Genomic DNA, 15841 nt, shown 5'->3' on the forward strand with positions numbered 1-15841 from the left:
TCCTGCTTAGCAATAACTGTGCAGCATCGGGCCTCCTGCTCCCCCCCTCCCCCCCCCCCCCCTCCCCCCCCCCCCCTCCCTCCATGCTCTCCCAGCCAGGGAGGCCTGTCCTGGGGGCTGATGGATGAGCAGCAGCGCCAACTGGTGCACCCCCCCCCCCGGGCCCCGGGCCATACCCCTCCGTCACAGACACTGATCTCCCATCAGCCCGAGCGCTCTCGCCCCTTAATGTCAAGGTTAGGATTAAAACAAGGAAAATCTGATCCGAGGTCAGCGGCTCGGGGGGGGAACTCGGGTACCTGCAGGGGGGAGGGAGAGATTGCGGGGGCTGATAGAGATGGCTGAGAGAGGGGGGGGGGGGGGGGTGATTTAAGGCACGAGAAAACCCAATTTTGTAAAGGGGGAGAGAGGGCGCTGTGGGGAGAATGAAATGAGAGGAGGAATCCGAGTGTCTGCTGTATATCCAGCAGAGGAAGCCGGAAGATGATTCTTCTTATTTTCCTTTTATCCGCCGCGGGCGGAGCTGCCGAGCCCTTTGAAGCCATTAGAGGCCGGATATTTGTCATATTATGTTATTAGATTAGCCGGGACGCCTAATGAAAGCTGTGGCAATTTGTCAGCCTTATGGATAGCTCCATCCCACACCACTATTTATCAACTGGCACCCCACCCCCACCCCCCAACACACACACAGCCAGTCATAGCTGAACTGAGTCCGGGGAGGAGAAATGGATGGACCCCGTAATGGGATTCCAATGCTAAACACCCCGCCCGGTGTTTTTTGTCATTTGGGGTGAGCACGCGGTCCTCAGCCAGATCGCCCGGAGGGGAAAGCACGCGGGATTATTTCGAGGTTTTCTTTCCTCCTTCCCTCCATTACCGAGGCCCTCACAACATTTATCTTGCAGCGTCGCACGAGAGGAGGGACGCTGCTGCTTTCTGCAGAGAGAGCGAACTCTCCTGCGGGCTAAATATCATTATCATTATTATTAAGGACACATGCGTGGTCACGATATGCACGCAGGCCACACGAGTTTGTTTGTATACTGCAGCGATTCTCTCAGAATGAAGCGACCGGATGGAAACCCACTGAAGTGACACACATATAGTGACCTTTCTCTCCGTCCCTCTCGTTTCCTCCCTGTAGCAGTAAGGAATGACCGCAATAAGAAGAAAAAGGACGAGAAGAAGCAGGAGTGCACGGAGAGCTACGTGCTGAGTCCCGAGACCGAGCGGATGATCGACAGGGTGCGCAAGGCCCACAAGGAGACGTTCCCCTCCCTCTGCCAGCTGGGCAAATACACTACGGTGGGTGGTGCGGCGCGGCGCCGGCAGTCCCCTCGGCCGCCTCTGTTCGCTGTGGTTCATCTGAACGGATCCATGAAATGTCTCAAATTTGCCCTCCCCCCTTCCAGACTAACAGCTCAGAACGACGCGTGTCTTTGGACCACGACCTGTGGGACAAGTTCAGCGAACTCTCCACCAAGTGCATCATCAAGACGGTGGAGTTTGCCAAGCAGCTGCCGGGTTTCACCACGCTCACCATCGCCGACCAGATCACTCTGCTCAAATCCGCCTGCCTGGACATCCTGGTAGGAGCTGAGCTTCCTCTTTGCTTTTCACCCAATTTCACTGATTTTAGGGGCGGGGCTTCAATTTCTAACCAATTGGCCCGTTTGTGTCTGCAGATACTCCGGATCTGTACGCGCTACACGCCAGAGCAGGACACCATGACCTTCTCAGATGGACTCACGCTAAACCGAACCCAGATGCACAACGCCGGCTTCGGCCCCCTCACCGACCTGGTGTTCGCCTTCGCCAACCAGCTCCTGCCTCTGGAGATGGACGACGCGGAGACGGGGCTGCTCAGCGCCATCTGTTTGCTGTGTGGAGGCAAGTCACCCTACTGGTCCTGGACCCCCCCCCCCCCCGAGTGTCCACGTGATGGAACAACCAAAGAGGCTCATTGACACACTTGTTTGTCCACAGATCGTCAGGACTTGGAACAGGCGGAGAAGGTGGACGTCCTGCAGGAGCCCCTCCTGGAGGCGTTGAAGATCTACGTCAGGAGGAGGAGGCCCCACAAACCGCACATGTTCCCCAAGATGCTGATGAAGATCACCGACCTGCGAAGCATCAGCGCTAAAGGTATGTGCAAAGACCAGACGTGTAGCTCAAATGTCTTTAGTAGGATCTACGGTAGCTTACGTTCTCCCCCCGACCCCCTCCCTGCAGGAGCTGAGCGTGTCATCACGCTGAAGATGGAGATCCCCGGCTCCATGCCCCCTCTCATCCAGGAGATGCTGGAGAACTCGGAGGGTCTGGAAAGCGGCGCCGCCGGCGGCCGTCCCAGCGGCGCCCCCCCGGGCAGCTGCAGCCCCAGTCTGTCCCCCAGCTCCGCCCAAAGCAGTCCAGCCACACAATCGCCGTAGTCGCGGCCCACCTTTTTTATTATCCCTCACTGCGCTGTGGGTTCGCCCCCACGTTCTAAAGAGGAGGAGGGGGCAGGGTGGAGGGAGGGGGGCTTTTACACCTGACTGCTGAACACAGGAGACGGGCAGAGCCAACCTCCTCCTCTCCTAGGACACAAGTACCCACCTCCTGATCTGCTTTCCGTCACGCCGGAGCACCTTCTCCATGTTGGAGGGGTTGGTTGGTTGGTTGGTTGGGGGGGGGGGGGGGGGGGGAGACCACACCGTAAACACTGCTGATGACTCCTCCCACCCACCCTGCTCCTCCCCTCGCCACCTTTCCCCCAAAGGACCAATGGACGCGGCCGTGGTGGGCGGAGTGGGCGGGGCTTCGCGGGGCCGACGCACACAGACGACTCGACAAACACCAGACACTTTTTTTTTTGTTTTGTTGTTGTGCTCTGAGGCGGACCGCGAGCCGAGGACTAAAGACCCCCCCCCCCCTCCTCAAAGACTCTGGGTCTTTTCTCTTTTTCCAACTTAAAAAAAACAAACAGATTTCGTACAGAAGATATATAAATATATATAGAAAGTTAATGAACTATTGTGATTGACATGTGCAGAACAGAACGGCAGGTCGGAGCGAGGACGTTTTCTGAGATTACACATCGTTGTTCCTCCACCGTTTGAATCTTTTCACGCCCGTCGAGAGTATTAAGAGACACCTTTCAGTTTGATCACATTTGTACATTATTCCAATTAACAAGGAGCAAAAAGACGTTGATATTTCTCTCCAATGTACACACACAAACACGCACACACACACACACACACACAAACGTGCACAGAAAACAAGTCGCGATGAATAGAACTATTCCAGGTTGGATTTGTTTTCCTTTTTTCTTTTCTTTTTGGCTTCCAGGAGAATGGAAAAAAAAACCCTGATTGTATGAACTTGGTTGTATGATACGGTCACCGGTCCTTTCAAGAAATCACATTAATGAAGATTCATTATTACGGTGTATTTTAGTTAGCCTTTGAGTTTGTGTATATAAGCTTTATTCATTTCTTTAAAACTATGAAGAGTTTTAGGCTTCACCAGATTTTTCTTTTTTTTAAAGAATACTTTTACGTGTTTTGTTTATAGCTTTGTGATATTTTGAGCACATTTTACTGAAGGAGGTTCTTTCATGTTTTGTGTCCTATTAAATACTGGACAGGCCCTTAACCAATCACTGGCTGTTCAGAATGTGGCTATCACAGACCCCCCCACCACCCACGGACCCCCACTTCACTCTGAAAACGTGTTTTTACAGTAGAATGACAAAGTAGCACTCCAGCCGGGGCAGAGCTTTTTTTTTGGCCACGAAGAAGAAAGAGATGGTGTTTCTGAAAATGCTGAGCCAGGAGCCACAGCAGCTCCTCCTCAAAGAGTTCAAATGTGAAGCATGGTGTGTGTGTGTGCGTGCGCACACACACTGTAGTGGTCTCCGAGTAGATCGATAATCTGTCGTGGACGGGAAAAGACTCGATTGTAGTGATGCCTCTGCTCACGTGAAGGTCCCAAATGTCCCAAATGTGATGTTTGTCAAAGTCCTCACAGCCCCCCACCCTCACCCCCCCCCCTAACCCCCGGCAACCTGTGGTAGAAACGAATGAGTGACGTTTTGCCGGATCCGGAGCGACCTCGCAGCCTGTGACTCACTTTACGCCAAAACGCCTTCACCGTTCAACACACACACACACACACACACACACACACACGTTTCATGTCGACCACCGTTACTGTACACACACCAATGTCTCAGGAAGGAATCATTTAGTGTGCTTGGCCTGTTCTACGCCCTGTGCTGCACCCCCCCGACCCTCCACCCACACACACACACACACACACACACACACACACACTTCTGCTACTGAGCCCCTGAATTCTTTCTTCGGTCACTCGGTCTTGTTTGTTCTGGCGGACCAGGACCTGCGCAGAGACGCGCGCGTCCCGCGGCGCCGCCACACGGGACGCCGGGCGCCGGTCTGTTCATCGTTTTATTTGTACGGTCAAAGCTGCTTTCGTCGTTAAGGACTTCACCCGTCCGCAACGGCGCACAACGTTTCCCTCCACAGCGAATCTGGAACAGCAAGAGACACACCGTCAGTTTGAGAATTATGGAAGATGTTGCAATTTGTCAAGATTATCAAGCGACTTTGGAAAAAAGAAAAAAAAACAACAAAAAAGATTTAAAAATAAAGACATTTAATATTAAATGAGTTTTGTGTTGTTCCAGTGTGTCATTCTTTTTATTCCCCTCCCACAGGGGTTTCCGCAGTATTTTTTAATTTATCATACAGCAGGTGCATAAATGTGTCTTTACGCAACCACAATGGATTTGAAAGGGAATAAACCAACACTTTAAATCAAGAGACTAACTTCAACTTTAGGGTATTTACAGCCAAATCAGGCGTCTCTTCCCTTTTGAAAGGACTGAAGGTATTTTACTCTGCACGCAGCCCAAATTTAAGAATATTGTGTCAATGTCTAAATATTTATGGACCTGACTACATGTGACTCCTTCTGGAAGCTTGGAGCCCTTTGTGTGCAGCAACAACAGCACAATGAAGAGCTGGACAACAAGGACACTGTAATTTATTATCAGATGTTTTATATTTTCCATCACTCACTGAATAAATACCAGATCAAGAATCCTCATGACAGTGACCTCAATCAACATTAACGTGAAACGAGAGAACTGTTTCCTCTAAAAAGGTTATTTACAGTACAACACACTGATAATCAAAACGGTACATTCAGGGATTTTTGTGCAGTTACCATTGTGTTTTATTTATTGAGCAACATGTTCATATCCTCAGTTTTACAAGAATACAACAGAACATATTTGGGAAAAGAAATCTGCATCCAGAACCAGGCTTGAGTTTACAGATTATTGCATACGGGTTAGTTTACTGTATACATAGTGCACAGAACATTATTATTGTTTCTGAAATGTGTTGTGTTCACTGCTGGAGTTTGTTGCAAGGCAAATACAACACAATCAGCACAGAGTAATTGTTACCAAATGTTTTGGATTAGATGCAGGCAGACAAATCAGGACTTTTATGAATTTTAGGCCTGCAATGGATTATTTTAAAACATGCTGACACGCCTGATCTGACAACCAGCGTCTATAAAGGCGATTACTATGAAAGGCACACAGAGAATAGGGAAAAGATTCAGTTATTTCCCCATTACACATGTATGAACACTTGTTTCGGGAGATTAGAATGAATTGCTAGTATGTCTATAAAAGATGTTCAAATGTGTTCAAATCTTATAGCAGAAATTCTGAAGTGCACATATAACATCAAATATGTCTCTGTTCCACGAACACTTAATTGAATAACAACACATATTTAAATGGACAATGCGCCTGTGCTTTATTCGGCATTGAAATTTTCCTTTTGTGAAAGTAGTGAAAGTAACGTGGCGACGTGGCGCAGGGGTAGAGAGGACGCGCTGGGAACCGCAAGGTTCGAGTCCCGGCTGCCCCATGTCGAAGTGTCCCTGAGCAAGACACCTGACCCCTAACTGCTCCCCGGGCCAAAAAACATGTAAAAAAATGCCATGGGTTAAAAATGTAATGTAAGTCGCTTTGGATAAACGCATCAGTTAAATGACCTGTAATGTAATGTAATGTAGTCTCTTGGGTCATTGACTCTTGGTTTGTTGATTTTGTACAATAAATGATTGCTACTGAATACTTTGATATAATGTAAGTTAAACGCATAACACAATATTAGTATGTTTACCTTTTTGAGAAAAAAAAAAAAATAAAATAATATATATATATAAATAGACACAAATATACATGTTTAGAACATTGGAAGTGCCAAAAGCTTAGCACAGTGATCGGACCAGTCCTCGCCCTGGAGAAAGCGTATGCCCCGCCCCCTCGACGACGGCGACGTTTCAACCAATCACAAGCCTTCGCGCGGAATTTCAAACAATTTCAAATCAGATTCCCTCTAGCGGGGTAAGATTGTTCCGCCAAACATGTAAACAAAATAGTCCCTTCCACGTAAACTTGGGTTAAATTGCACGCTGAAACGAAGAGGCGTAACACACATCACGTGCAATCGGTACATTGTTTGTTTCACCCCAAAGGCGTCGGTTAATCGTGACCGTTTTGAGGTTTACTGAGTGTTCGGGGTGTGGCGGAGGGATACAACGGGTGTCTGGAAGCGGCGAGTGCAGTCCAGGCGGCGCTAGGTAGCTGTTAGCCGTCCGTCGAGGTACGTCGTCGGGCATCGCGGGGGAGCAATACTACGTTTAGTCCGTTATGATACCGAAGTAGGACTTCTATCTGTCACACCCCGGTCGATGTTTATGGACCTCCAGAAGTTGACGATTCTTTGAGAGGCCCTCCAGGTGAGACTTTAAAACCCCAGGCGTCGCAAACGCGCCTCGACGTGGAGCGTAACGTTCGTTAAATCCGGGGCCGCGTAACGTTCGTTAAATCGCAGCTCGCTCCGTTACACGTTTAGCGGCGAAAAACACGCACGTTGTGTAGTTAGTTGTTAGTTAACAGTTCTGTCCCACGTTTGACATTACGTTTGTGATCAGATTGCGTTCATTTACAACCGGGGCATCGTGGCGGCGTCGCACGTGGGTCGCTCAGCGGTGAGTTTTAACGTGGACGTTTTCACGTTACGTTACGACGTCCGGTTGTTTAAAAGTAAAAAATACGTCGGATAGAAACATTATTCACCGCCGTTAAAGAGATCTTTGGAAGTTGTTCTTCCGGAAGGTAAAACTCTGGAGAAGCGCGTTGTAACGTTAACGTTGTGTTTTCCGCTGCGTGCAGTCTTGACGTGTGTGTGTGTGTGTGTGTTTTTTTCCCGGTTGTTTGCAGGTAACGTTTGTAAAATGCCGCTGCACGGGAAGATAGTCGTGATCAAGAGGAGCGGAGGAGACGGGACCGAGTTTCCTCTCACGGCCTCGTGCTTATTTGGAAGGTTTGGATTTATTCATCATGAACTTTATGACGTAAATGCAGCATTTAGTTGATGTCAATCTGAAGACGCAAACGTGCACTACGTGCATGTTAATACGACATGTTATGTCGGAGCCGACGTTTATAAGGTGTCTTCATGTCCACGAGCTTTTGCGGTTAAAAACCCTTCAGTTCAGGGGGCGGGCCTTCTGTTGGTGACGTCAGCATGTAGTATGTGACACCATACGTTCACACGCGTGTTTTCGTGGTCTTGCAGGAAGCCGGACTGCGACATCCGTATTCAGCTTCCTCAGGTCTCCAAGGAGCACTGCAGAATCGACTTTAATGAAAATAAAGAGGTAACTACACATTCTGAACATCATGACTACATCACCGTGTGCCAGGAAAAAAACCCAACCGTGTTCATCGTGGACGGGCGTCTTTAACAGTGTTTATGGTGCTGCTCGTGTTTGTCTCTCCCAGATCATTTTGACCAATCTGAGCTCGGTGAATCCGACCCGTGTCAACGGAGAGGCTTTGCAGCAAGCCGAGCGCTTGAAGCACGGAGATGTGATAACTGTCATTGACCGTTCTTTCAGGTGAGTGCAAACGGAACACTTGCCTTCCCCTTCCGTAGCCGCCAAATAAGTTTGTCGCTGTCGGCATTCAGCACTATGATCTTTTTTTTGAAGAAGAAGAAAAGAGCTCTGTTGCTGCTGCCGTTTGTATACTGAGGTTCTGCCCAAATTACTTCATCTGAGTTTCAACATCTACTCGCTTAACTGAAAGCTTTAAGCATAAAAATATAACACTATTTTTACATTTCCATAATCACCGTGCTGAGTTTTAAAGTCCTGCGTGGCAACACCCGCCCTTTTTAGGTTTTTCTTGATGGATTCTCATATTTTCCTGTGCGTCGTACAGGCAGGACGTTTTCAGACGGAACCCGTTATTTAAAACGTTGCCACTTTCTTCAGCGACGAAACACGGTTCCTTCTGACACTTATCTGCCGCTTGTCACCTCAGGTTTGAGTTCCCTCCAGCGCCCACGCCGAAGAAGAGGTCTTCCATCGGAGGCAAGACTGAAACCCTCAAAGTAACGAACACGCTTCTCTTTTCCCACTGGTGCAGTCTGACCGTCTCCATGTATCGACGTTGCCTACGACAGCGAGCGGTTGATTGTGTTATAAATGCGTTAACGGAAGTCTCTCGTGCATAGGTTCAGAATCAACAAGTGGGGGCGGCAGTGACCACTGAAACTGGAGAAAAAAGGACCTCTGACGTGTCCACGGGTGAGACTCTTTGTATTTGTATTTGAAGATGACGTTGCCCAATTAACAGTCCGTGTGCATAAACACCGTGGAATACGAACGTGACGATGTAATAAATCGTACTGACTTCCTGTCCCGACCCGCTCTGGGATTTGGTGCCTGTATTCACCGTTTGTTCCGTTCTGTTTTTTTTTTTTTTTTTTTACTCTAAGACCCTCATCTTAAAGATGGAACTAACCACGAAAACATCCAGCGACCGCTGGAGGCCCCCGCCGAGGCCGACGAGCTGCCACAAAACAAGACGGCCTCCCCCTTCAGCGACCTGTATCAGATGATCAAACAGTCCCTCGACGTCAAGACCCCTCGCAAGTCCTGCGCCACCGTTCCCCAAACGCCCACCTCCAGGCTCGGCACCCCGGGACCTGCTTCGGTCAGGAGGGATGATGGCAAACCCGTCCCCTCCACGCAGGACAAATCCACCGCAGAGAAGGACGAGGCGGCCGTCTCTTCCGTCGCCGACGAAACCGTGGCGGAGGCTGAAATCGCGAGTGACGGGACGCCAAAGTCCGCCAAGAAGCAAAGGAGGTCCTTCGCGGTTCCTTCCGCGGAGACGACCCCGGCCGGAAACGCTGCCGCGTGTGAGGCTGCTCCTCCGCCGAAGAGGAGCCGGACACCCCCCAAGAGGTTCACCGCGTGCGAGGTCGCATCGCCCAAGTCCCCCGTGAGACGGAGAAGCAAGGAGGTCAAACCTGCGGAGGAGGAGGAGGAGGCAGTTACTTCTCCTAAAGTGGATCGTCTAGGAAAGGAATCACCAGAAGGTGCCGGGACAGAGCAGATTGGTAAGAGACTCTCTGGCTGAAGGGAGTCGTGTTGCGCTCGCGTGCGTCTGGTGTTGATATTGACGCAGTCGTGTTTTTGGTTTTCGCAGTCAAAGTGATGACCAGAAAGCGTAAAAGTGACGAGCTGGGAGGCGACCTGCCCGTGTCGCAGATGAAGAGGAAGCGCGTCTCCTTTGGCGGCTCGCTGTGTCCCGAGTTGTTCGACAAACGCCTGCCGCCCAACTCCCCGCTGCAGAAAGGAGCCGCTCCGCGCCGAAGCCTGTCCGTGTCTCAGCAGAGGCAGTCCCTCCTCAGACGAGCGTCCGCCACCGGCCCGCCGCAGGTGACCTGGAGGAGGGAGGCGGGTGACTCGACTAGTGCGCGCCATCTTTAATCCTTCCCGTTCTAAATCGCTTCTTGGTGTTTGCAGAGCAAGAATGCGTCTCCGAAGTCTCCGTCGTCTGGAAAGACGTCCCCTAAATCCAAGAGCCCATCTCCGGCCAGAGGAAGGTCTCCCACTGTACAGGGGCGCTTCTCTGTGTCGCTCATCAGCACCCCGTCCCCGGCTGCTGAAGATGCTGCTGGTGAACGGGGGCCTTGTGTCCGCGGCGCTCCCAGGGTCACCCCGAGGAGGAGGAGCCTCTCGCGCAGCAGAAGTGGCATCTCACGGGCCTCGATGAAAAGTACGTTGGACCCTGAAATGCGTGATGTGTTTCTCGCGTTGGAATTCGACCGTAGAAACTGTTTGTCCGTCCCAAAGGGTGTCCACGTTGTCCTCGACGTGTTGCTGCTGAAAGCATTCGACTGTCGCATCCACCCGTTTGACCACGTAGGAGGTCGTCTTCACATCATTGGCCATTCGTGATGTTTATCTGTTTTTCCAGTCAAAAATTCCTGGGCCGAGATTGTGCGATTTGGACAAACGAAGGTCAAACCGGCTGCTCCCGCGAAAAAAACGGTCGCCAAGAAGACGGCGAAGAAGGCGGTCGCCAAGCCACAGGCGAAGGACGCCGCCAACGGGGTACATTTACTTTTATCGTAAAGACAAACACCATCTCATCTCGGCTGTTGCTGTGATGTCTGCGTGTCGTGGCGACGTCTGCGTGGTCACCATTTTCTCTCTTAATCCCCTCAGACGCCTGCGAGGAAACTGTGCGTGCACGTCAGCACCGGGCACGCCGATTCCCCCGTTACCATCATGGTGGGACGGGCTCATAGACAAAAAGTCCCACCGCCTGCTGCCGCTGCACCAAAACTGGTCCCCAATATCGCTTTACTGAAAATGGACGAGGACCTGACGGGTAATTGACTGTTTGCAACCCGACAAACGGACAGATCCTCTCGTAAAGTCATCTGCACTTTACATGTAACTAATTCTATTATAATTGTCGTGTTTTCAGGGATTTCTGAAATGTTGAAAACCCCTGCGAACGAGAGGAGGAAGACTTGTGCAATCGGGGAGAGCGCCGGCCTGAAGACGCTGGCAGGAAGTCTGTGCACGTCTGTGGTGGAGCCGTCGGTGTTGAACACGCCGGAGGAGCCGGGTACGGTGGTGGAGCTGGTGGTGTGTTACGGCCAAAGGGCTTGTCAGATTTAAGCTAATGATGTCTCTCGTTGCTTTACAGGGGAGATGATGGTGTCCCCGCTCACCCTTTCCTCCGCAGTAAAAGACCGGAGCTACAGCAGCGACGCGGTCCAGCGCCTCTTCGATACCGACCAAGAACCCGGCCTGGTTGGAGACGCCGCGGAGGAATCCAGCGAGCAGTTGAAGAATACGACGACGGCGGTGGCGGCGGCGACTCCCAAACAGAAGCCAGAACTACCGGAATGTCTCACCGGAGTGAAGAGGATGATGAGGACGCCGAGACAGAGAGCGGAGCCCGTTGAGGACCTGCGGGGGAAGATTTTGAAGACGCCCAAGCAGAAGGCCGAACAGCAGGAGCGTCTCAGCGGAGTGAAGAGGATGATGGAGACTCCCCGACAGGAAGCCGGACCCGCGGAGGACACCAGAGGGGGACACCCCGGGGGCCTCGCCGAAGTCGAAGCGCCGGAGGCCGCCGACGTGCTCGCGAAGACGCCGGCGCACGTGCCGGAACCGGAAGACTCTCCTGAAATACCGGACGAACCCGTGAAGAGCCCCCCGGCCGGCAAGAGGATGGCAAAGACCCCCAAGGAGAAGAGCGCGCCGGTTGAAGACATGGTCGGCCTGAAGAGGCTCATGAAGACTCCCAGGGAAAAGGGCGACGCCGTGGAGGAGGACTTCGGTATCGAGAGACTCGTGAAGACTCCCGGCGCTCCGCTGGAAGACTCTGAGGGACCCGGAGAGCTGCGGACCGAACCATCGGCCCACGCAGAGGCCAGCGAGGTAATGAAGCCAACGCGGGTCGGTGGGAAACGCTGCTACTGGACAGGAACTCGTTCCGTTGTGACAGATGCTGGTTTTATTCCACTAACTATTGCGAGATGTGATACTGGCTGATGGTCTAAATATTTCTTCATCTGTTTTTCTTCCTCGTGTTTTAGGTTGTAGAGGAAGCGGCCCGGGATTGCGAGGAGGACGTTGCTAGAGGTCAGTCTGATCTGGGGTCTGCTGCAGTAATGATGAGGTCACTCTGAGCGAGGGTGTAAACTGCGTTAAGTGGAGGAGCTGATGGGGGATTTTGTCTTTGCTTCTGTTTTTAAAGAACTGGTCTTTGCCCTCGAGGGGCCACGAGACGACGTCCCGTCAGATGTGGCAGATGTTCCTCAAGCTGACAAAGAGGGTACGTTGACTAATCATCTCTTCATTGGGTTTTGCTAAATGCTACTTATTAGTTTGGATGGAAGTTTGGATTTATTGACATGAATCCAGATTCTGCTTTAGAAACACTAACGTCATCTTTCACAACGAAAGCGTTGCGGTAAAGAAAAAAAAAATTGTTTAAACATTTCTCACACAATTAAAAACTGCCACAGCTATTTGTCCTTCTAGTCTTTTGTTTATCTGCATTTATTTGTTTGTCTTAATCTAGATGAAGTCGTCGTTGATGACCACTTGGAGAAGTGTGGAGCGGCTGCAGAGCAGAACTCCAGTGTGGAAGCAGTATATGAGAAGTTATCTGAGGAACGTCCTGAAGAGGACGCGGCTGCTGTCGAAGTCCCAGAAGTGGAAACGACTGCCAGCGAACCCGACCACAAGGAATCGCTTAAAACCGTCGCATCTCCTGCAGCCGAGGCAGCAGAAGCCTGTGATGAAGCGGTGGTCCTCGCTCCAGTCAGAGCCAGAAGAGGCAAGAAATCCGACGCCGACGCCGCCCCCCCCGCTGTCCGACAGGCAACGAGAGGCCGAAAAGCGAAGCCTCAGGAGAGCGCCGCTGATGATCAACCTGAACAGGTGACGGAGACCTCCGCCCGAGCTGTGAGTCACCAGACGTCTCCAGTGGAAGAAGAGGAGTCCGCACCCCCCCAGGAGGAGGCTGTGGTGAAGACCCCCAGAGGGAGGAAGTCCAAACCAGCCGCCGTGAAGCAAAGTGACGCCGCGGAAGACGCGTCGCTCGCTGCAGCCGCTCCACCTCAGGAGTCCACGGAGAAACCCACGAGGGGCAGAAAGCCCAAAGCCGATGCTGTTGGACAAAGCGAGGAGGCGGAGGATGTCGCTATGGAAACCAAGCAGCAGCAGCCTCAGCCTCCAGCCAGGGCCAAGAGGGGAAGAACTGCTAAACAGGAAGAGGAGGAAAAGCCAGAGTCTTCATCAGTTGAGGCCACTAAACATCAGGAGCCGGCTAAAAAATTAAAGAGGACCAGGAAGGCAGAACAGGAGCACGCTGGAACGGTCCACGGGGAGCCAGAACCCGAGAGTGAACCGAGTCTCCCAGTGGATGTTCACCATGAAGCCGGCGATCTGAAGAAGGCCGCGCTGAAGCCCAAACGAGGGAGAAGAACCAAACCGGCCGAGGAAGCAGAAGCGAAGCAGCAAGATGCTCCCGGTTCCCACCGCGAGGACGCAGCAGAAGGTAGCTTTGCTTTTCTGTTTGTTTTTCTGCCGTCCTGTTACTGGTTTCGATTAAATGACCTAAAACATTGTTTGGGTCTTTGTGTAAAAGTGAGGGAATGTGTTTTCCATCTCAGGTTAACTTTAGTGTCCCATTAACCAAAGCAGGACATTTGAGTTATCGATTCATGAAGAAGTGCTCACTTTAAAATGTGCTTTTACAGCACGTGACCCTCTTTGATTTTACAGTATTTATGTTCCATGTCATAGATTTTAATTTGTAAACTCAGATTTCTTTCTTTCCCATCTGATCAGTTGTTGTTGTTGAACTGCTATAGATGCAGAGATAACATTTCCCCTTTTCTTCTCCTCTCCTGTTTTAGAAGCAGCTGACGCCTGCAGTGCGGCGCACAGTGGAAGTGATGAAGATCAATCATCAGATGCTGTGGAAGCTGCTCCTCAGGCGTCTAACGTGGAAACGGCAACTGGCAAAATCCCAGAAACGGATGCACCCGTTCAGAAGAAATCTGCTCGAGGAAGAAAAGCCAAACTGGAGGATAAACAAGAGGCAGCAGTAGCCTGTGACGAAGCGGCGGTCCTCGCTCCAGTCAGAGCCAGAAGAGGCAAGAAATCCGACGCCGCCGCCCCCCCCGCTGTCCGACAGGCAACGAGAGGCCGAAAAGCGAAGCCTCAGGAGAGCGCCGCTGATGATCAACCTGAACAGGTGACGGAGACCTCCGCCCGAGCTGTGAGTCACCAGACGGCTCCAGTGGAAGAAGAGGAGTCCGCACCCCCCCAGGAGGAGGCTGTGGTGAAGACCCCCAGAGGGAGGAAGTCCAAACCAGCCACGGTGAAGCCAAGTGACGCCGCGGAAGACGAGTCGCTCGCTGCAGCCGCTCCACCTCAGAAGTCCACGGAGAAACCCACGAGGGGCAGAAAGCCCAAAGCCGATGCTGTTGAACAAAGCGAGGAGGCAGAGGATGTCGCTATGGAAACCAAGGAGCAGCCTCAGCCTCCAGCCAGGGCCAAGAGGGGAAGAACTGCTAAACAGGAAGAGGAGGAAAAACCAGAGTCTTCATCAGTTGAGGCCACTAAACACCAGGAGCCGGCTAAAAAATTAAAGAGGACCAGGAAGGCAGAACAGGAGCACGTAGAAGTCCAAGTCGTTGACATGGATGCCCCAGAGGAGGCTGAAGTGCAGGTGACCGAACAAGCCAAACCCAAGAGAGGAGGGCGTCGAGCGGCTGAGGTCAAAGAGGTCCCACTGAAGCGCGGGAAGAGAGGGAAACAAGCTCCTGAAGAGGGTGGAGCCACTTCTGTAGGAGCAGAGGAAAAGTCTGACCACCAAGAGAAGAATCAACCTGAGCCAGAAGCTCCAGTGATGAAACCAAGCCGGGCCAGGGGGGCGAAACCGGCGGCTCCAGAAGCCGTTCCGGCCAAGAGAGCGCGCCGGGGCGCCGCCCCTCTCGCGCAGGAGCCTCTCGCAGAAGCCGCGGTCCCGGTTCCAGAGCCTGCGGCGGCTTCGGTGGCGCCGGCCAAACGGGGCCGACGGGCCGCAGCGAAACCCGCGGCAGCCGCCAAAGATCCCAGCGAGGCTGCCGCCGAAGACACGAAGACGTCCAAAAGATCCGTCAAGTGGAAGGCGGAGCTGGAAGTTGTCGAAATTCCGAAAGCAACGCCGGTCAAGGCGGCTCGAGGTAGAAAGTCCAAACTTGGAGGCCAAGTCGACGCCGAGAGCAAGAACCTTGCGAAGGACGCCGACCCGACTGAAGAGAAGGATCTCTCAGGGAAAGCTGCTGAAGCTCAGCCCGCCAAGAAGAGCAGGAGGGCGCCCATGGTCGCCGTGGTAACCGCTGACGAAGCAGAGTCCGCTGGCACTGGGGAAAGCAAAACCCGAAGAGGAAGAGCAGCCAAGAAATGAAGCGTTTGTATTTAGATGTTCTTCATTGTAACAATGTTTCCCCCAGTTTTCAACCTGTTTTTACTCCATTTTAGAAAAAGTTTCAAAGACTGAAAATGAAGCACTGCTTTTTCTTCTTCTTTAATACAGCAGGGAATCTTGTTTCTGTGTGAAGTTGTTTATTGGGCGGTTTTAGAAATGTTTTAATGGTGGAAAAAAACAAATTAAATCTTTTGTACAATACGACAATTTGACTAATGTCTTTCTTTTCAACTATTTTGGTGTTCTTGGCTGTGCAGCTTTCTTTGTGGTGAAAATGACAAATTTTAACTAGTAATTGACGGGATGGATTTAAAGACGTTAATGTGCTGACATGTTACTGCTACAGACCCCGAGCTGCTGACTAGGACCTTGTTAGTTTCCTTTTGGAAGTCCGCTCTGGAAGATGACACCGACGGGGGAGACGGCGTCACATTTGCTTTTTGT

The 15841-nt window shown here is 51.7% G+C and overlaps 2 protein-coding genes across 10 annotated transcripts in view; both read left to right on the forward strand.

Moving 5' to 3' along the window:
- Positions 1 to 4673, forward strand: part of raraa (retinoic acid receptor, alpha a) — an 87551-nt gene extending 82878 nt beyond the window's left edge. For 5 of the 8 annotated variants that reach the window (XM_078102536.1, XM_078102537.1, XM_078102531.1 and 2 more), the window contains 5 exons: positions 1148 to 1308; positions 1416 to 1592; positions 1689 to 1893; positions 1990 to 2148; positions 2236 to 4673. In XM_078102536.1, the coding sequence (XP_077958662.1) occupies positions 1148 to 1308; positions 1416 to 1592; positions 1689 to 1893; positions 1990 to 2148; positions 2236 to 2432 (899 nt within the window). In that variant the 3' untranslated portion in view covers positions 2433 to 4673. The remainder of the gene's footprint in view (positions 1 to 1147; positions 1309 to 1415; positions 1593 to 1688; positions 1894 to 1989; positions 2149 to 2235) is intronic. The other 3 variants (XM_078102538.1, XM_078102533.1, XM_078102535.1) reach the window with 1 other exon arrangement.
- Positions 4674 to 6443: 1770 nt separating this feature from the next.
- On the forward strand, positions 6444 to 15601 carry mki67 (marker of proliferation Ki-67). 2 transcript variants are annotated; one of them, XM_078102539.1, is made up of 17 exons: positions 6444 to 6831; positions 7316 to 7418; positions 7674 to 7755; positions 7880 to 7995; positions 8423 to 8492; positions 8616 to 8688; positions 8880 to 9506; positions 9596 to 9828; positions 9916 to 10168; positions 10370 to 10506; positions 10621 to 10786; positions 10886 to 11029; positions 11111 to 11850; positions 12009 to 12054; positions 12170 to 12247; positions 12497 to 13477; positions 13839 to 15601. In XM_078102539.1, exons 2-17 carry the CDS (start codon positions 7330 to 7332, stop codon positions 15374 to 15376), a joined length of 5373 nt encoding a protein of 1790 aa, XP_077958665.1. In that variant the 5' UTR covers positions 6444 to 6831; positions 7316 to 7329; the 3' UTR covers positions 15377 to 15601. The 2 variants fall into 2 exon arrangements, with proteins under 2 accessions (XP_077958665.1, XP_077958666.1); XM_078102540.1 differs by lacking the exons at positions 7316 to 7418; positions 7674 to 7755; positions 7880 to 7995 and having other exon boundaries at positions 6595 to 6831.
- The last annotated feature ends 240 nt before the right edge of the window (positions 15602 to 15841 follow it).

This window comes from Gasterosteus aculeatus, chromosome 5 (genome assembly GCF_964276395.1).
Source record: "Gasterosteus aculeatus chromosome 5, fGasAcu3.hap1.1, whole genome shotgun sequence".
NCBI classification, from domain to species: Eukaryota; Metazoa; Chordata; class Actinopteri; order Perciformes; family Gasterosteidae; genus Gasterosteus; species Gasterosteus aculeatus.

What these genes read in the sequence shown, in the direction of transcription:
- mki67 (XM_078102539.1), top strand. Translation starts at nt 7,330, where the DNA reads ATGCCGCTGCACGGGAAGATAGTCGTGATCAAGAGGAGCGGAGGAGAC. An exon ending in GCAAGACTGAAACCCTCAAA is followed by an intron (nt 8,493 to 8,615) that starts GTAACGAACACG and finishes TCTCGTGCATAG; the next exon opens with GTTCAGAATCAACAAGTGGG. An exon ending in TGCCGGGACAGAGCAGATTG is followed by an intron (nt 9,507 to 9,595) that starts GTAAGAGACTCT and finishes TGGTTTTCGCAG; the next exon opens with TCAAAGTGATGACCAGAAAG.